This window comes from Hyperolius riggenbachi, chromosome 3 (genome assembly GCF_040937935.1).
Source record: "Hyperolius riggenbachi isolate aHypRig1 chromosome 3, aHypRig1.pri, whole genome shotgun sequence".
NCBI lineage: Eukaryota > Metazoa > Chordata > Amphibia > Anura > Hyperoliidae > Hyperolius > Hyperolius riggenbachi.
Genome location: NC_090648.1, coordinates 430,299,620 through 430,321,057, shown reverse-complemented (window position 1 = coordinate 430,321,057; position 21,438 = coordinate 430,299,620). Strand labels below are relative to the sequence as shown.

General features: G+C 43.5%; 1 protein-coding gene across 4 annotated transcripts in view; it reads right to left on the bottom strand.

The window, feature by feature from the left end:
• The window catches only part of ERGIC2 (ERGIC and golgi 2), a 41,449-nt gene extending 29,921 nt beyond the window's left edge, over positions 1-11,528 (bottom strand). Inside the window, exons 1-2 of one of the 4 annotated variants that reach the window (XM_068277635.1) lie at positions 11,474-11,528; positions 3,710-3,879 (exon numbers count right to left, since the gene is read on the bottom strand). In XM_068277635.1, the coding sequence (XP_068133736.1) occupies positions 3,710-3,815 (106 nt within the window). In that variant the 5' untranslated portion in view covers positions 3,816-3,879; positions 11,474-11,528. Of the gene's footprint in view, positions 1-3,709; positions 3,880-10,623; positions 10,824-10,870; positions 11,115-11,473 lie in introns of those variants that run through there. The other 3 variants (XM_068277634.1, XM_068277633.1, XM_068277636.1) reach the window with 3 other exon arrangements.
• Positions 11,529-21,438: the final 9,910 nt, after the last annotated feature.

Sequence of the window (21,438 nt, the reverse complement as noted above, 5' to 3'; positions counted from 1 at the left end):
CTTTACTGCCATTAGTTCCCTGAAGTTCGATGAGTGTTCTGCCATCGTTTGACTCCATACGCCCTGAACCTGAAAAGTGTCCACGTGGGCTCCCCATCCTGACAGACTTGCGTCTGTCGTTAGGATCTTTTGAATAGGTAACGACCATAGTCTGCCTTGGGTGAGATGCTGCAATGTTTGCCACCATTCCAAACTGGCCTTCGTTTGGGAATCCACTGTCACTTTGCTGTCTAGTGTCTCTTGATGCTTGTCCCATTGGGTCAACATCCATGACTGCAAAATCCTGGTATGTTTCAGCGCCCACTGGATTGCTGGCGCTGCTGAAGACAGCAGGCCGAGGAGTTGCATAATTTGTCTGATTGTCACTGATTGGTGTGCACAAAATGTACTCACTTCGGATACAATCTTTTGTATTTTTTCTTGTGGAAGAAAAATTTTCTGTTTCACTGAGTCTATTACAAACCCCAGGAATAAAATTTCCTGAGTTGGAGTAAGCTGCGATTTCTCTTTGCTCACAATCCAGCCTGCCTCTTGTAACTGCACTAGTACAATCCGTTTGTGTTCCTCTAGTTCTTCTAAAGTTTTTGCTAGAATTAGTAGGTCGTCTAGGTAAGGAATTATAATAATTCCTCTTTTGTGTATTGCTGCGATTAGTTCTCCCATCACTTTCGTGAAGATTCTGGGGGCCGATGTTATGCCAAATGGGAGGCAGCGAAATTGTAAATGCTGAACCTCCTTTTCCATCTGCACTGCAAACCTCAGAAACTTTTGTGAATTTAGTTCTATTGGTATGTGCCAGTAAGCGTCTTGCAGATCTACATTTGCCATAAAGCCATCTGGTATCAGTAGATTCTTTATGGAATAAATGGATTCCATCCGAAACTTTTCGTATCTTATGTATGGATTGATTGGTTTTAAATTGAGAATTATTCTGTATTTCCCTGACGGTTTCTGAACCAGGAATACTTTTGAGTAGAAGCCTTCGCCTCTTTGCATCACTGGAACTACTGATACCACCTGCCTTTGTAGCATATCTGTGATGATCTCCTTTAATGCCTCCTGATGTTGCGGCAACAGTAATCTCTTGGTTATCACAAACTTTTTTGGAGGTCTTGTGTTGAAAGCTATATGATAACCCCTCCTTATTAGATCTATAATAAACGGGCTTTTTGTTATCTGCTTCCAATGTGGAAGGAAATAGCCCAATCTTCCTCCCACTTTTAGCGTGTCATTGTTTATTTTGCGTGTATGGAGTTTTGAAACTTGGTCCCGGCTTTTTTTGATCTTTATTGAAGGACCAATTTCTTCTTTTGTTTTGCATTTCAGGTTTGTCTGTCTGTCTGTTCTGACGAAAAAACCTTTTCCCAGTTTTAAACTGCCTTTTTTTCGGAAATGATTTTTTCTTATTGGCGGTTCTTTCAAGAACCTCATCCAACTCTGGCCCAAAGAGAGTGTCCCCTACTACCGGAATGGCACAAACTCTATTTTTTGAAGCCATGCTACCATGCCAGGTCTTAATCCCCAGATTTCTTCTGGCTACATTAGAAATCCCTGCTGCCTTAGCTGTCAGTCTTATAGATTCTGACGCAGCATCAATTATATAGGCAATTGCCTTATGCATCACAGTCATTGAACTAATGATCTGGTCTTTAGGTGCACCCTTATTGATATTATCTTCTAATTGTTGCATCCATAGCGCGAGCATTCTTGCTACGCAGGTTGTTGCAGCTGAAGGCCTAAAGTTGGCACAAATTGCAGGCCACAACCTTTTTAATGCATATTCAATCTTTTTATCTGATTGATCTTTTAAGTGACCAAGATCTTCAAATGCCAGTTCATCATCCTTATTAACTTGTGAAAATGCTGAGTCTAGTTTAGGGCTTTTGTCCCACATTTTACAGTCCTCATCTGAAAAGGGAAAACGTCTCTTGAATCCTCTGGACATAAATAACTTTTTGTGTGGATTTTTCCATTGACTTGAAATTAAATTTTTTGTTGTCTGATGTACTGGAAAATTCAACTCTTGCGGATTTTCCATACCTTCATATAATTTATCATGTAGAGAACTAGGTTCAGTACTTGCTTTATTTAAATTTAAATCTTCATATATTGCTGTTAATAGCATTTCAGTTTCAGCCACAGGAAATTTAAACTTAGAGGGTTTATTTTCCATTTCCTGTGCTTCAACAGAACTTGCCGAAACGTCATCATTATCGCTAATTTCTTCCTCCTCTGATAGGATAATTGGTTTATTAGTTTTAGTAGTAGCTTTCTTATGCGTAACCGCTTCAGGTACTTTAATATGAGCGACCTGATCGGAATCTTCAGCTGGTGTGTCTGTTTTGGAAGGAGTTGCACTAGCTCTAAATTCTTTAAGTGTGTCTTTTAGATCTTGCCTCAGAGCCTGAATATCTCTCTGAGAGGCAGATTCTTGTTTCATTACTTTGTAGGTACAATCCTTGCATAAAATTTTTGTTGATGCAGGATTGACCTTTGTATTGCACACAGGGCACCGTTTAGTGGTCTTTGCAGGGTCAGGTACATTTGTAGAAGTGCCCTGAAATACACACAAAAAAACATAAAGCTAATTGTGTCCTACAAAAATACCATGTGAAGTAAAGCAATATTTATCTATAGGTTTTAACCTATACCAATATGACTAAGCAAAAGTTATATGCAATATACTGATTAATAACATAAGTCTGCATAAGTTAAACTTTTTCAGAAGTTTCTCATTAACACAATATGCACTTCAAAGTCAATATAAGCCTATGTATGCAAAAACATAAAAATAATGCTTAATAGGTAATACATCATTGCATAGCCACAGCCTATGCTTGTAATGCACCCTTTGCAATATAGGCACCATGCAGCCAAACTTTCCATGCTGCGTACGGTTGAATGCTCCCACAAGAGTCACCACCGCTGCCCGGGTCCCAGCAGAGCAATCTTACCTTTCCTGGCTCCTGCTCTATCTCAGACATCCTTCCGTGCTGCGAGACGCCGAGATTCAGACCAACTGGGACTCCGGGCGGCCGCACCTCTTCACCCGGCGATGCGGAAGTGACGTCACGCGACCCGGAAGTACTCTCCGAGGTCGCGGCCGGAAGACTTCCGCTTTACGCCTCCGCCATGCGCATCATCCGGACGCCAACTTCCCTGCCGCTGCCTCCGCGTGGTGCGTCTTCGGTGCGGCCCTTCCTGAAGCGCTGCCTTCTCACCCCAGGCCGACCAACAGGGTGAAACATCCGGGCTGGGAACTGCAACCAGAACGGCAACCCCACAGGTAACTCCCAGCTCCAGCAGATCCTCTGTAGGTAGCAGGATCCACTGTGTGCCAACACCTTCCCTAGCCACCCAGGCTCTCCGGGACAGCGAGCACATAGAGAGACCTGGTTCCTGGACCAGGAAATATCCAATACTGCCTGACCCTTGGTCCTTGTTTGATTTATAGAGAGGCTGAAGGATATTTCCTGTTCCTGGGAGGAGCCAAGTCTCAATGTATACCTGTCCTGGAGTGTTATTGGAAAAATATCTATTTTTGCAAAGAAAAGGGACAGGCAGGGTAATCACAGTCCAGAGCAGCTCTGCACCACCGTATACAGATCAGGTGTTCTGAGGTCACTGGCTGCATGCTTGCATGGATATGTTACCCCCCCTGACGGAATTCCCCAGTGTGCCCTTTCTATAGAGTAAAGCATTGTCTCACCAGTGCCCCGACTCGCTGATGTCTCCACGTAGCTCTCAGGGACTTTGGGGAAAGCGTCCAGCTCCTTCACCAAGCTCAGCGTCTTCTTACGGTTTAGACGCCTCATGTTTCCCGCCAGAGCCTCTATGCAGCCACAGCTACAAACTGGTGACAACTAACGCAGCAGTGATCTGTCAACAAGACACAATGAAAGGATGAATTAAGGTAAAAGAAATTATGCAGATTTAAGGCTCTGCTAAACTGCCCATTGGCCGCAGATTCAGGGCTGTGGAGTCGATACAAAATAATCCGACTCAGACTCCTCAGTTTATGAAACCACCAACTCCAATTACCCACAAACTCTAACTACCTAAAAAAAATAATCAGATTGGATGGTCAATTGGCTGCCAAGTCACCTGATGTATGGTCACCTTAACTGTTTCTCAGAAGAGTTCAACATCCAATGGCCCTACTACAATTTGGGCAAACCAATAAAACTACAAAAATATTTGTAGGATAAAGAAAAAAAAGTGGTGTGGGTGTGTGTGGTGTGTGGTGTGTGTGTGTGTGTGTGTGTTTGTTTTCTATTACACCTGGAGAGTGCAATACTGCCTGTGTAGCTGCTGCCCTCCCTAGGGCTGCATATTACTGCCCTAGGACAGCGTGCTACACCTGGATATATGGATCCTGCTCCTAATGTTTCAATCAGTGGCACCTTCTCATATACACAGGAGGAAGCCACTAGGATCATTACTGAGGTCTCAGGATCTAGAGACTTTCTGGTTCATAAGACAACCAGCATCAACACAAGAGCCTGGGAGAAACTGCTTAAAGTGGTATCGTCACCATAAAAATCTAATTTCAACAGCAACTGGTCTGAGTGTATTAAGTGATAAAGATGCTAATCCTGCATTCAAAACTTTCAAAACTTTTTCTGCTGTTATGATTTGGAGTTATCACATACATAAGGAGCACTGGCCCTTTAGTAGTCGGTGCCAAAGAATTGCATGCTGGGGGTTCTTTTTATCTATAATGTATTCCTCCTCTTTCCTTTATTTCCCTGCCAGCTGCTTATCTGAAACCTAATCCCCTACTCACTTGTGTTTACAAGCTAGGCTGAGACGACTCAGCGATTGGATGAGACAAGAAAAAAAGTAAAGGGCAGAAATGACATCACGAGTTAGCCTTAACTGTAGGCAAAAGACATGGTCCCCACCAGGAACAGAATTCTCGTCATTTACTATATAACATTCACTGAAATCAAAACGTGGACAGTAGAATACATGTGTTATGTAAGTAGATCAAGTATTTATCTTCTTATATATGTGTTTTTTTCCCCTGGCATAGTATGGCTGATCCTACTGCTTTAAAAACAACTGACATTGGAACTGCACTGCGTGACCCTTGCTGAGTATCACAAGGTCCGCCATATACAGCATGGACAGAGGGTGAGGCTGTCTCCTACACGGTTTGTGGACTCTGATGAGTTAAAAACTGTTTGCACAAATACTGAATAAGCACTCATTCGATTTAATTACGCTAACAATAGCGCACATTCAAAAAGAATTACTTATACTCCGTGCTCGTGCGGCTGATATAGAGGAGGAGCTGCAGAAAACTATCTGCAGAAGAGTTCATATCCGTTAAGGAGAAATGGGATAAAACTATAAGTGACTTGCGGAGCGTGCTTCAAGAACTCAAGCGCACGTAATTTGAGAGGGACGAGGGAGGACTACAGACGTAAAGAGGTTTACCATTGGAATAAAAGTGGTGGACGGAGCTGGCGTGGTGGGTGGAGCTGGATAATCGCTAGCACTATTTAAAGTGCTAGTGCAACATTATCTAAATGGCAGTGATCTCACTGCCACGATCACCAGCAATTTGCGGTGATCGCCAAACGTGGTGTTTTATCACAATTCTAGAGCGATCACGAATACAATGCTAAAAAGCACTAATCGAGGTCGCTGAAAAACCACAAGAGTGCACAGTGGTTTTACCACGTTAATCACCGTAAAAGCTCTAGCGCAATACGCTAGCGCTAATCGCTAATACTTTGCAATTACAAGTGAGAACGGGCCCTTACAAGGTAGAGAGAACAATTCATGTCACTGTGTGTCCCACTATCTAATATGCCTACCACATGCTAAAGCCAAGCCAGATATTATACATGTACAGTATGCTTTTACGCAGTCAGTGTCCTGACATACATTCCCACATGCACATTTTTTTTTATTTTATTAAGATTTTCCAAATATCAATAAAATTGAACAGAAGAAAAACATGGCATAATTAAGAATTTGTGTTGACAGTCTAGATGAGAAAAACAACAAATACAATTTGGACAACGACTACATGATGGAAACAATAGTCATAATTTAGCTTATGGCTAAGCCAAACATAGTAGCTAGATACTGAAGTCGATAGTCCAATAGGACTGTAGAGCGGATCGTTCAAAAACAGCCTTATCAGTCTGCAGACAGACTTTACACAAGCACTACTGTCGGGAGAACGACCGCCCAGCGGGAGGGTCTGACGGACCCCGTTGTTCTCTGTAGTAGTGCGAGTGTACGCACCTTAAAGGGATACTTTAGGGGGTGGGGGGAATGAGCTGAACTTACCCGGGGCTTCTAATGGTCCCCCGCAGACATCCTGTGCCCGCGCAGCCGCTCACCGATGCTCCGGCTCCGGCCCCGCCTCCGGTTCACTTCTGGAATTTCTGACTTTAAAGTAAAAAAAACACTGCGCCTGCGTTGCCGTGTCCTCGATCCCACTGATGTCATCAAGAGCGCACAGCGCAGGCCCAGTATGGTCTATGTCTGCGCAGTACACTCCTGGTGACATCAGCGGGAGCGAGGACACGGCAACGCAAGCGCAGTGGTTTTCTGACTTTAAAGTCAGAAATTCCAGAAGTGAACCGGAGGCGGGGCCGGAGCATTGGGGAGTGGCTGCGCCAACACAGGATGTCTGCGGGGGACCATTAGAAGCCCCTGGTAAGTTCAGCTCATTTTCCCCCGACCCCCCTACAGTATCCCTTTAAGACCTCTGAAAAAAAAAGGAAATGGTTAATCTGATAGAATAACACCAAGTAGGGTTAGAGAAGATAAAATAATGTAGATTTGCCTTGTTGATAAACAGGAACTTACAGTAGATTTTTAAATTTTACCATGATGCGTGGCAAGAGCACATCCACTGCACCACCGTGCTGCCTAATTTCATACATTATTCCTATTCAATGATCAATTAAACAACACTTTATACAGCCTCACTGTAGTGTAACTGCAGGTACTGTGCCGTAAGCTGCTGTCATCTTGCTATTACCTCTCATGTGGTTGACACTTAAAGGCAGAGAGAAAGGAAAAATCAATATTTACAGGTGCCCACAGTTCCTAGATCACCAGGATACGGGGGGAGTCTGTGCATACATGCAAAAACGGTGCTGGAAAATTTGGGCGCAAGATGAAGCCGATAAATGGCTCACCCTGCTTCTGCAAAAGTCCAAATTACTGTCTGAGCGCCGCTTTAGCCATAATTCCAGTTACGGCCTATGGTGGTTTGGAATCTTTGACGCTGTTTTTACTTGCTACGGTCTGTGGGCTTGTGCATTGTTCCAGGGTCATACAAGAAGCAGACACACAAATTCACAAGCAGCATGTCCCTAGAAACCCTGTGTGTCAGGTTGGAGCACTACTATACTAAATGCAGCTGGAAAAATCTGGACTAAGTATGGGGGAATACAGTAATGACTGTCAGCTGGTAATGGATTCCAGTTGCGCTCAGCAAACAGGATTTTTGGAGATAGTCTAGTTTAGGGGACCCAGCAGGAAACCTCATAAGTCCGCTAACCTAATTGGGTGGACAGCACCCTCTAGAACAGCTAGGTTTCAGATAGGTTGTAATAAACTATGCCCACACTGTTTGGCCAATCACAACACTTCAAGCTGTAGAGGGAGCTGTGATTGGAGAACTGTTTCCTTTGAGGTTTCTTGATGGGTCCCCTAAAGTAGACTAGTGCCAGATTTACAGAAGACAAGCGTTTTGCTAAGACCTGACTGACTTTCACAACACAAACCATGACCAAGCTAAACCTAGCCATACACGGATTGATTGTGGCCAGATTGTAATCATCTAAAAAGTGATTGGTTGAGAGGCAATCAATGCACCAAATTGGAGCATTGAACTCTCATCGCAATTCTGCTGAAATCTGAGTGAGGATGAATTGCACTATCAGCACTATACTGTACCACTCAATGCAGTACAAAGGCAATCCCACACCACTCAAACCACTGCTTATTTGAAATAAAGTTACTCCTGTGACCAATCACATTATCAATAAACTTACTGGAATGGGGACCACTAATGATACAATTTTTATTTAATTAATCCTTCCAAATCTATTAGTAGTTGAAGGGCAAACTGAGTGAGTATAAGTAGTAAGATTGTACAATCAAATTGTACTATTAGTGGGCACCTTAAAGGGCACTAAGAAACATAAAAAGTTAGGTTGGGGTCGTAATGAAGTGTGCCATTTGGGGGCCCGGTGTTGAGGTGATCCTCACTACTGACACACATGATGCTGCTCCTCTGGACGCCGGCACACACGGGATGTGCCAGCTTCTCCTTGGATGGACCGTAGCTGCCGTATATTGTAGTTCCAGTGAGTGTGTGTCTCACACACATACATGCATTATGGGAGATGTAGTCTGTGAATGCGAGTATGGATGCCACAGGGAAGATGGGGCATCTTGTGCGGTCTGGGGACCAGAGGAGCAGCACCTTGTAGGTAAGTAATGAGGCAAGCTACAAGCCCCGGTCTCCCCAATGGCAGACTTCATTACAAACCTCCATTATGGTAAGGATCATTGTATAAAACATTTATTTTTATGGTGCTCACACTGCTCAGTACCTTTTAGGGCCCTTTTCCACTAGGAATCGCAATCACAAACGCCAGTGATTGCGATTTTTCATTAATTCTGTTATACGATTGCGATTTGTGATTTTCATTTGCATTGCATTATCATTGTAAAAATCGCTCCAGCAAGCGATTGCGATTTGCGATTAGCCATTTCCAAATCGAATCACTGTAGTGGAAAATACTTTTCGTGATTTCTATGATAAAGTAACAACCCTAGCGATTTAAAAATCACTAGCGATTTGCGATTTTGCGATTCAGCAATCGCTTTAGTGGAAAAGGGCCCTTAAAGCTTATTAGCTGGTTATATTGGAACTAATTGGTCACAATAAGGAGGTTCACAGTGGTAAAAGAGAATAGTCACGAAGCATGTTATCTGCGGGGCAGTGCTTTTCAGCGCAGGTAGATTTGGGCGCAGCCGGCACCACCATAGACTGTAATAGGAATTACAGCTATAACGCACTCAGTGAGTAACGTCGGCGCAGTCAGAAGACAGAGCCAAAGTTGCTTTTAAAACACAATAATTTGGCCTCCTCCAGCAATCGCTGGAAGCCGAATAATATCATTCCCCACCATCCATGGCAGCCTGGAGGGGGAATAGTAATTAACACGGCCCAGACTTGTGCAGAAGCAGGATCAGCCAAGTCTACCGGCGCTGATTTCAAATGTATGCCATTATCTGTGCTTTGCATCGCATACAGTGAAGCTTCACGAAAATTAATACAGTATATACTTTGCTGTAAACACGCGTGTTTAGCACAATGGGTTGCCGCACACCGGTAAACTGCACTAACCATGCTGTGAGCGTCATAGCTGCTGCACCCGTCTAGTTTCCGTGAGCACCGAGCTGTCATTGGCTCACCACCACCTCCTCTGCTGTAAGCAGAGTTGTGCAGAGAAGCACCGGTCCTGCATTCTCTTATCTCTCCCCACCCGGCTACATTTCCATGCCACCCGGCTAGAAAAACATTTCTGGGGAAAACACTGTAGGTGTTTCATTGCAGTGCGATGCTCCACGTTAAAATGCACCAGTTATGTTGCACCGCAACACACCACTTTGAGCTTAGCCTATGCCAGAAGTATTGACCCATATAAGGCCTCAGCTTGCTGCCTAAAGATAGCTATATATCGGTTGACGGACAATCGACCATCTGATTCGATAATTATCAAATCAGATGAAAATGCAAAATGAAGAATGCGATAGAAACCTGCGGCCACTGTCCCCCCAAATGTTTTATGTTCCCCCCAGAGCCTGTGCATTTATGTTTTACCTGTCATGCCATCTCTAGAGTGTCTGCCGCACTTCCGCGGACTACGTAACTACCAGCATATTGCATATGGGGCGAGCGTGGAATGTCGCACATGCCCCACGCTAAATGCCAATGCAGAAATAATGTGCAGACACTTGAAAACAGCAGCCAAAGTATAAATGCGCATGCACAGGGGGACATATAAAACAGAGGGGGGGGGGGGGGGGGGGGAGTGGCAGAGGTGACGTCACAAGGCTGATTCCCAAAAGATTTCATGCTGAAATCAGGAGTACATTTGAAATCGGCACCGGTAGACTTGGGCGCAGGATTTAGCGGTATATGGCTGATCCTGCTTCTGCACAAGTCCGGGCCGTTTTAATTACTATTCCCCCTCCAGGCCGACATGGATAGTGGGTGAATGAAATAATTCGGCTTCCAGCGATTGCTGGAGGCCGAATTATTGTGTTTTTTAAGCAACCTCGGCTCCGTCTTCTGACGGACCCGACGTTACTCACTAAGCACTACAATAGGAGTGATTCTTATTGTAGTCTATGGAGGCGCCAGCTGCGCCCAAATCTAGCAGTGCTGAAAAGCACTGCTCCGGAAATCAGAATTCAGTTTGCGGAGTATGGGCAGCCAACAGATTTCTCTCCGATCAGAGAGAGATCTGTCTCTTGATCGAATCAGCCCATCATCACTAGATGTATGGGCACATTAATGTATCCCACCACTTAACAGGTGTCATTGTAACAAGACAATGCTAGTCACTCACTTACTTATCAATGGTTTCAATGTAGAGTCTGATCAGTATCAGCATTCATTATTGCATCCCCAATCTCAATATGTATGGTAAAATCTCAAGGAACAGGAAGCTGTACTGAACAGGCTCAGAAGTGTGGATTTCTTATGTACAAATTGCCACACATGAAAGTCAGGGACTACAGAAATCAGGGTCAATCATCAGTTGTGCAGGATGCCCATATACATTACAAATACAGGCAATAATAAACAATCTACACACACAAGGGGGGACGGACAGACAGTCATGGTGGCACCGTGGCAGGAAGCTGGGCTCTCACCAGGCGGTGCAGTCGCGCTTCCCCCGGTTCAGGTGACAGAGCAGCCAGCAGTGGCATCAGGTAACATCCCTTGAAGCTGTACAGCAGCCACTTCCGCCCTCGTCAGCACAAACTAGCTCTCTGAGCGCGGGGTACACAAGATCTTCTCAGACTCCTTCCGGATTCTTCTTCTCTTCATTCCAACTATTGGAAAGCTAATCTCCAGGAAAATGGCGGCAGCAAGGAGAGAGCGTATAGCAGCGCAGACACACCGCGGCTATCGCTCCTCATCATGTGACGCGCAACCTGCGCCATCTTGGTTCAGGGAGGGCAAAGCATTCCTTTACTACAGTATGGATTTGTCCAATTACCGACGAAAGAAAAGTTATTCACCCATGTCTCTTTTCAAAGGAAATTATTAACTGTGTTGTATGACTGCTAACATTATTTCTATTTACCTTGTAACTACCAAGTTAGGGTTATGTTATTTCAAAGATTATTGTGGTTTTTTTAGAGTGTTATTGTTATAAAGAAATATGTTAAAGAATGAAAAATGTAGGGTACTTACCAGTTAGCCGGGCGTATCCTCTAGGTGGCGACAAAACTCCACCAGAGTTACATCTTTCCCTACTATCCATGTCGGCATGGAGGGGGAATAGTAATTAGCGCCACCTGCCGGATGCGCCCGGCTAACGGATAAGTACCAAATTTAGTTTTTATTACGAATTCTTCATAGTACACACGACTGAAGGCGTCATGGAGGAAGTATTGTTCCCAACTCCGGATGGTAAAAGATGATAACAATTCCATCTTGCTTGCAAACATCTTGCAAGTTGTATGCATATACGGTGACCATACGTCCCGCTTTACCCGGGACGCGTCCCGCCTTCGGGGGGCGCTGTCCCAGGCTGCATGAGGTCCCGGGAAACGTCCCGCTTTTAGCAGCGGACGTCCCGGCCTCGGGACTCTGGCCACCGTACAGTGAACTAGCCGCAGCGTCTACTAGACGCTGCGCTAGTTCATTCCCCGCAGCCCCGCTCCAGCCTGCAATGTTCTCCGGCAGGCACAGGCAGAGCAGGGCTACGGGAAGATGGCGTCCGGAGGCGGAGCCCTGTATTGGAGACTATTATGTCTGCAGTACAGGGCTCCGCCTCCGGACGCCATCTTGCCGTAGCCCTGCTCTGCCTGTGAGAGGCTGAGCGGGAGATTGAAGATCGTCCAGGCCAGGGGGAGCTGCACACACCAGAGGCCGGCTGCGTGAGGGGACGTCTTCTGCCAGGTGAGTAAATGCTTTTTCTTGCAGGTGAAGTGTTTGCCCACATTTTGTACTGACATATTTGCCCAAATTGTGTTCATTTTGTACTGACATGTTTGCCAGCAGTGCGTTTATCTTGTACTGACATGTTTGTAGGGTTGCCAGGTGTCCGGTTTTAGACCGGACAGTCCGGTTTTTGGCCGCTGTGTCCTGTCCAAAAAGGCATGTTAAACCGGACAATTAAGATGTCCGGTTTTATGCCTTTTGCCACTTGCCGCCACCCGTCCGCCAGCGCTGCGCGACCGCTGATTCGCTGCCTGGCTGTCAGTCAAAGGCACAGCCAGCCAGCTTACGCGGCGTAAGTTACGCCAGCTTAAGTACCGCCCCCAAGCCCGCGCTTCCCGACGTTGCTACGGCAACGCCAACGCTGCGTTGCCAACGCACGCATGACGTGCGTCACTCACGTCATTTGCAATGCGATTCTGCATCTGCGAAGGAAGCAAGGTAAGGTCAGGAGTCTGGAGATATGGTGAGTGAGTGACCCATAATTCTCTGGTTGTATTTCCGCTCTTTGTGTGCATTGGCTCCGCTCTATCTCCCCTCCGTATAGTCCAGGCGTGACTTTCAATCTCATTCAATCTCGCCTGAGCCCGCTGCTTACTATACTTTACACTTGAATTCATACTATTGTACAACGCAATTTATACTGTTATACTGTTATATTTGTTATATTTGCTCAAAATGTGTACATACATGTATGCGCAGATTTATATTTTAACTTTATGCCTATGTATGTCCACTTTATTGTTCTCAATAAAAAAATTTGGTGGGAAATTTTTTTTTTTTAAACTTCCCGCAAGAAATCGACCACTTCACTATGCAAAAACGCCATAAATGCATTGCATTATTTGCATAGTTTTCCAGTTTTGTAATAGTTTTCTGCTCTGTCTCTTATTATGTGCATTTACTGGTGAAAAGCGGTCTCTTATTATGTGCATTTACTGGTGAAAAGTGGTCTCTTATGTGCATGTACTGGTGAGGACAGTTAGTGACATGGCTATATACTCTGTAATGTGCTGCAGAAGATGTCAGTGCGATATAAATACTGTAAAAAACATTTTTTAAAAAGCCCATTGCTTAGCCCCACTCTACATAAAAGTGCGCTTCTGCCTCCGCCCTAACTCCACCCCCTGTCCGGTTTTCTCCATCAGCCGACCTGGCAACCCTACATGTTTGCCCGCAGTGCGTTTATCTTGTACTGACATGTTTGCCCGCAGTGCGTTTATTTTGTACTGACATGTTTGCCCCCATTGCGTTTATTTTATGCTGAAATGTTGCCCGCAATGCGTTTATTTTGTGCTGAAATGTTGCCCATTGCGTTTATTTTGTGGTGTCTTGGGTAACTGTTGCTGCATTTATTATTTAATGGTCATAGTTGGCTGTGTTTGCTGCTTTGGGGTTATGGCATACTATTAAATAGCATCACACAGTTTCTGCACACCTATGATGTGAATCCACGTTTGACCACATCACGGCGTAAACACTGCTTTCTTATGCCTCGCTGTTGCATCATTACGTTAGCTCCACCCATAGAATGCGCTGCAGACACCACATTTTTCACATCCCCTGTTTTTCGCCGCGGCGCGCGGAGCCGCCCCCCCACCCCCAATTCCCCCCGTCCCAGATTGAGCCTTCAAAAATCTGGTCACTCTAATGCATACCTCCCAACTTTTTGAGATGAGAAAGGGGGACACTTAAGCCACGCCCCCTGCCCCACCCCTGTCACACATACTATAAAGATTTCATAAGAACAATATGTTGTTTTATAATTCACACCACACTGGTCCTTTCTATCCTGGTTCATTTTCCTTCATATTAACTGTAACAAACGTTGGAGAGGCAGGTGCGGTGAACAGCGCTACCACCGCAGCTGCCTCCAGCTCCCTGCCTAGCAATCTATCCGGGCCTCAGGCATCAAGCACGCCGAGGACGGGTCTGTCAGCAGCACCCAGGGTTGCATTGTCGCCAGGGCCGGTTTAAGCAACAATTGGGCCCCAGGGCAAAATAAACCTGGGGGGCCCCCCAACAGATACCCCAGAGCAAAAATTGGCATTAACCACTTAACATCTCAGTCGTTTTCAGCTTATGCATCCGAGCAAGGTTCACCTCCCATTCATTAGCCTATAACTTTATCACTACTTATCACAATGAACTGATCTATATCTTGTCTTTTCCACCACCAATTAGGCTTTCTTTGGGGGGTACATTTTGCTAAGAGCCACTTTACTGTAAATGCATTTTAAAGGGAAGGTTCAAGCAAAATAAAAAAATGTGTTTTACTTACCTGGGGCTTCTGCCAGCCCCATGCAGCCATCCTGTGCCCTCGTAGTCTCTCACTGCTGCTCCAGTCCCCCGCTGGCAGCTTTCTGACCTCGGAGGTCGGCGGGACGCATTGCGTACATTTTTACGCATTCCCGCTAGTGCAGGAACATTAACACATACATTTTTACGCATTACTGGTTTAATGCGTAAATTTTTACGCATTAAACCAGGAATGCGTAAAAAATGTATGTGTTAATGTTCCTGCACTAGCGGGAATGCGTAAAAATGTACGCAATGCGTCCCGCCGACCTCCGAGGTCAGAAAGCTGCCAGCGGGGGACTGGAACAGCAGTGAGAGACTACGAGGGCACAGGATGGCTGCATGGGGCTGGCAGAAGCCCCAGGTAAGTGAAACACATTTTTTTATTTTGCTTGGACATTCCCTTTAACAGAAAGAATAAGAAAAAAAATGAAAAAATTCATTATTTGTCAGTTTTCGGCCATTATAGTTTTAAAATAATACATGCCTCCATAATTAAAACCCACGTATTGTTATTGCCCATTTGTCACGGTTATTTCACCATTTAAATTATGTCCCTATCACAATGTATCGCGACAATATTTTATTTGGAAATAAAAGAGCATTTTTTCCGTTTTGCATACATCACTATTTACAAGCTTATAAAAAAAAAATAGAAAGAAATATTTCATCTTTACATAGATATTTAAAAAGTTTAGACCCTTAGGTAAATTTTTTTTTTTTTTTTTTTATAGTAATGTTTTTTTTGGTTTTTTTTATTAAACATTTTATGTGGGCATTTTTGGGAGGGTGGGATATAAAAGTGTTTTATTTGGGGAAATATTGGTGTAGTGTAATGTTTTGGGGTATTTACTTGTAGTTTTACTTTTTGGCCACAAGATGGCAATCTCGATTTTTTTTACATGACGTCACTCTAAGCGTACAATGTACGTTTAGAGGGACACAGCTTCAGAAAGAGCGAAGCTTCCGAGAGAAGCTGTCGCTTTTTCAGCGGGGGAGAGGAATCAATGATCGGGCTCCCTAGCCTGATACATTGATTCCGTGGCTACCGACTCCGCGGCTGGGAGTGCGCGTGCACGCGCGCGATCGGGCGCCGGAGCGCGCCTGTCCTCCTTGACGTTTTTATACGTCAAGGAGGACAAAGTGGTTAAGGGACCTTTTTTGCAGCTGGTATAGTCAGGGTTTGAAGCCCCAATCGGTCGGAGCTCCACATTCTGGCTACCCCAGCCTGCATGGGGGACAAGAGGTTAAAAAGTTTCAGGAGGGGGGACCCCACATAATTCCCACACTATAAACATAAAAAATAAATTAGGAAAATAGGAAAAAAATGCCAGGGATCTTCATACAGCCATATTGCGGCTGTATAGCGATCCCTGGCCAAAGCGCTGCGGCTGCGTATGGACCCCCTGGAAACCCTGTCAGGAAATGTATTGCTCTTTCTTTTGATACATGTAAAATTACACTACCGTTAGGTACTAAAAGTGACATTTACCGCATTTAAAAGTATACTTTTTTCCTTTGAACCTTTAAAATCGATTTTCTCAAAAACTATAAGGTCTTTTTGAAAAATTGTTTTTTCCTCATATTCCCAATGACCTTCTTAACATATCCTGCAAATTTAGGGTTTCTAGAATTTAAGGTGGATTTGCTATTAACCATTAAAGTCAGCTGGTTTTTAAATGTGTATTTTTTTTCCTTTGAAACTTTAAAATCGATTTTCTCAAAAACTATAAGGTCGATTTGAAAAAATGTTTTTCCTCTTGTAGCCACTGGGGGCCCCTACAAGCTCTGGGGCCCTGGGGCAGCTGCCTCCTTTGCCTCTATGGTAGCGCCGGCCCTGATTGTCGCGTGCGCGCGCACAGACCGGACTTTTATGCGTGGAGGAGGCGTGTCAGCTGACCAGCCGGTCGGCTGACATCAGAGGAGACGCTTGCCGCTCCTCATTGGCTGATAGGAGGGGGCGTGCCGGAGGGGTCTCCTCTGCTTCATAAGCCTAGCTGAATCACTCGCAACTTGTCTGCTGTTGTGAATACTTGGTGTTAGCGCTCAGACCTTAGATAGTTCCAGTGTGCTTTGACCTGGGAGGAAACTGGGGATTTCACACAAGATAGGAATTGTTTGATAGCCTTAAAGATAATTTATTACTGTGTTATCTGTGCATGACTCTGGCTCGTTCGGACTACTCTTCTGCTCAGTGATTCTGTACCTCTGCCCATCTGATCCTGCTGCCAGAGGGGGAATAGTAATTAAAACGACCCGGACTTGTGCAAAAGCAGGATCAGCCATATACCGGCTGTATCCTGCACCCAAATCTTCCGGCACCGATTTCAAATGTACACCTCGAACTGTGTGCTTAGGGCTCTTTCACATTAGGGCAGACTTTCTGCGTTAACGCAAACGGAAGCCGTTTGCGTTAACTAAGGTAAGATGAAAGTCCATAGACTTTCATTTTACCTTTCACACTCGACGCTGCGTTTCGATGCGTTGCGGTTCCGACGCACCCGGGCGCAGTTTTTCCTCCAACGCACCCGCGAGCCGGCGGTTTCCGTCGGGTTTAATTACCAGCTACCGCCGCTGATTGCGTCGCACCGCAGATACCCGACGCCACGCCGCAGGCAGACAACGCGTGCAGGAGAACAGCTCCTGTTCGCGTTGTCAGATGTGAAAGAGCCCTTAGCAGCAGTTACCAGGCAGCAGTGACTGTGAGCAGTTACCAGGCAGCAGCAAGCAGTTGTGAAAATTTAAAAGGCATTTCACTGCTTAGCAACTGTCCGTACTGTCCGTGGAAAAGAGGCCTAAGTGACTCAAAATTTTAATCCCATATTCAACATTAGAAATAAAAAAAAAGCAGTACAATCTTTTTTTTTTTTTTTTTTTTTTTTTTTTTTTTTAGACCAGAGGGAAAAAAGTAGAAAGAATCAATGTGGTTTAATGAATGAAGTACACCATTCCCACTATAGCGCAAAACAGAATTTTTTTTTCCTATGGTTATTATAGGATCTGTGCACGATTGTCAGACTGCAGCAGAACCATTGCAGTAAGCAGAAGAATGCAACGTTGGAACCTGCACGATATTTCCTGATCAGCAAAGGAGTTTTTAACTGAAGTCTATGGTGGAAACAAATCTGCTTCGGACTCCAACCAGACCATCAGAGCAGACACTACAATATCCACTGTCCATGGGAGATCTGGCTCTATTGGAAACCAAGCCTTAGGCCTGGAACCCACTAGCAGTATGTTACTAAGCATTTCTAAGCGCTTGTGATTTGAAAAGCCTTTGCTAATGTAATGCTATGTGTGTGATCCCACTCGAGTGATGAGATTAAAAAAAAAAAAAAAAATCCCCCACAGCATTGCATTAGCAAGAGCTTTTCAAATCACAAGTGCTTAGAGAAGGCTGCTAATGGGTTTGAGCCTTTGGGGTGCATACACATGTCCAATTTTGATTGGCCAGTCACTGGCCAATTTTACCATCTCCATATAGTATGAGGACCAACAGATTTTGAATACTATGAACAGATTGTGAAGGCAAGCTCTCACAGGAATGTGGTAAAACTTGCCAATCAAAATTTGATGTGTGCACCAGGCTTTACTCATGAACACTTTGTCTTACGTGTGACTAGGAGTGGCATGTCTTAAGGGACACCCGAGGTGAAAATAAAGGATTATATCTATCTTCCTTCTCCTAAAAATGACTTTTTAAGATATTCCACAGTTTTATTTTATGTTTAAATCTACTTTTTAAGTTTTAACTGTTTTGTTTTTGCTCAATAACACATTCATTGAAGTATGCCAGAGCTAAAATCTATAAACTGTTGACCCTTTCAGTTAACAGCCAAACACGCTAACCAATTGTGCCACAGAGACTGTGTACCACAAAGACTGTGCACACAGTTGCTGTTGAATGATTTTATGAGGATGTATGTGTGTCTTTTGGAGGCAGGAAGTAAGTCTGCTCCAAGAAATTTCAGCATGTAGTGTTGGTGGTATAATGGTTAGGATAGCAGCCTACAAAGCGGTAGGCCTGGGTTCTATTCCTGGCCAATGTGGGTTGGCTTTTGACATACTACAAATCTTTAAAGGGGAACTTCAGCCTAAACAAACATACTGTCATCAAGTTACATTAGTTATGTTAATTCAAATAGATAGGTAATTTAACCGGTTCAGCCTCACAGCTATTTTCACCTTAAGGACTGAAGCAATTTTCCCCTGTCAGCGCTGCTCTCATTCATTCGCTAATAGCTTTATCACTACTCATCACACATAAATTATTTAGATCTTGTTTTTTTCACCACAAATTTGGCTTTTGGAGGGTGACATTTGTTGTTAGTAACTACTAAAATGTCTATGTATTTTAAAGAGAAAAACGAGGGAAAAAATGAAAAAATGCACTATTTCTCCAATTCCAGCCTCTATAGTTTTAAAATGAACAACGCTACTGAACATTTTACCCACACATTTTATCTGCCTATCTGTCGTGGTTATCACAAGATTTAAATTATGTCCCTAGTACATAGTATGGTGACAATATATTATTTGGAAATAAAGGTGCATTTTTTCTATGTTGTGTTTTTTGTTTTCTCATTGCACACTACCAATGATTACAAGCCTTTATTTGAAAAAAAAAACAGTAATACATCCTCATGACATACATATTTAAAAAGCGGAGTCCCTAAGGTAACTATTTAAGTATTCACTTTTCAATTCTGTCACTTTTGGTGTTTTTTACAAGTGTATTAGTTTGGTGCAGAGTATGTGAAAATAACAATTGCATTGCTTTTCATTTCATTTGCTGCTAAAACAAAACCACATCACATATGCCTAATCTCTCAAAGACCTCAAATACTATTCTCTTGCTTGTCCCGGTGAAAATGATACCCTATACACATAATCAGATAGCTTCTTGGCCACGCAATACTCTGTTAACCATGAGCAGCACTAATGCATTTTTCAAGGCCATTTTTTGCAACAAAAGTAATACAGTCATTCTTTGTTCGCAAAGCCCCTGGAGTGTCAAAACATTTGAAACAGGTCACAAATGTCACCATTCTGAAAACTAGAGACCCAGGCCTACTGAGATATACATATTTTGAAACAATTGGACTTCTGCGGTTTTGCTAAAATTGAATCATAACTTGGAAAATGGTATTTTTTTACATCTTTTTTCACTTTGGCACAAAAAAAAAAAAACACTTAACATAGTTCTTGTCTCTCAAAGACCCCAAATACTATTCTCTTGCTTGTCCCGGTGAAAATGATACCCTATACACATAATCAGATAGCTTCTTGGCCACGCAATACTCTGTTAACCATGAGCAGCACTAATGCATTTTTCAAGGCCATTTTTTGCAACAAAAGTAATACAGTCATTCTTTGTTCGCAAAGCCCCTGGAGTGTCAAAACATTTGAAACAGGTCACAAATGTCACCATTCTGAAAACTAGAGACCCAGGCCTACTGAGATATACATATTTTGAAACAATTGGACTTCTGCGGTTTTGCTAAAATTGAATCATAACTTGGAAAATGGTATTTTTTTACATCTTTTTTCACTTTGGCACAAAAAAAAAAAAACACTTAACATAGTTCTTGTCTCTCAAAGACCCCAAATACTATTCTCTTGCTTGTCCCGGTGAAAATGATACCCTATACACATAATCAGATAGCTTCTTGGCCACGCAATACTCTGTTAACCATGAGCAGCACTAATGCATTTTTCAAGGCCATTTTTTGCAACAAAAGTAATACAGTCATTCTTTGTTCGCAAAGCCCCTGGAGTGTCAAAACATTTGAAACAGGTCACAAATGTCACCATTCTGAAAACTAGAGACCCAGGCCTACTGAGATACACATATTTTGAAACAATTGGACTTCTGTGGTTTTGCTAAAATTGAATCATAACTTGGAAAATGATATTTTTTACATATTTTTTTCACTTTGGCACTAGAAAAAAATCTGATGACTTAGGCCTCAGTCCTAAAACACACCAACATTTTTTCTTCAGCTCATCACGGTTAAAATGATACAACATATGCCTTACTTAGTAACAAATGGTTGGGTGCAGCAATCAGTTATACCCAATGTGCACTATTTTTTTTGCACTAATTGTTGCAGAGCTATTGTTTGTTTGCATATTCCCAGGAGAGATTGGAATCAAACAAAGACCGCACATGACACCATCATAGAAGGCTAACAACCAGGGCTATTCATCAGTAGGTATTTTGTGAGCTACCTTCTCAAAGGAACACTGCAAAAGGAATTCTCACATTGTCCTGGTTATAACAAATCCAAAATGTGGCTAATTTGAATATATCACTTCTCTTCACAGTGATAACAAATACATTGGAACTTACCATTGGATGTCTTGCAGAATTAGAGAAAAGCCAGAGGCCATAAGTCAGGGGTCAAGCAGATCCAAGAGTCAGAAGATGGGAGCAGCAGGGTCCAAAGTTCAATTTTGAACTTTGTTTGTGGTTTCTTTTTCCTCAAAAAATTCAGTTTCCTCCAACACCCCAAAAACATAGGGGTATGCCAAATGTGAGCTCCTTTGAGGGTCTGTAAGTTACATGAATATATAGGAAAGGGGAAAATGCCAGTCAAATATGTCCAGGTAAAGAAAAAAAAAACACAAAAAAAAGAAAAAAAAACACAAAAAAAAGGAAAAAAAAGAAATTAGTAATCTGCAAGTGTGTGGTATGCCCTAAAGCACTTGATAACACACAGTGCAGGGGCTGACGGGCAATCTGGGCAAAAATACCGTGACTCACACCGTCTCTTGTGTTTCACACACACTCTGCATCTTCTCAGGGGGGCTTTTTTCACTTCATTGGGGGGAATTAGTTCAGGGAAATGTCTCTCCCTCAGTCTAATTGAGTTCTCCAAATGGATAGGATCCTGTTGTGCAATTTGGCCAGGGGA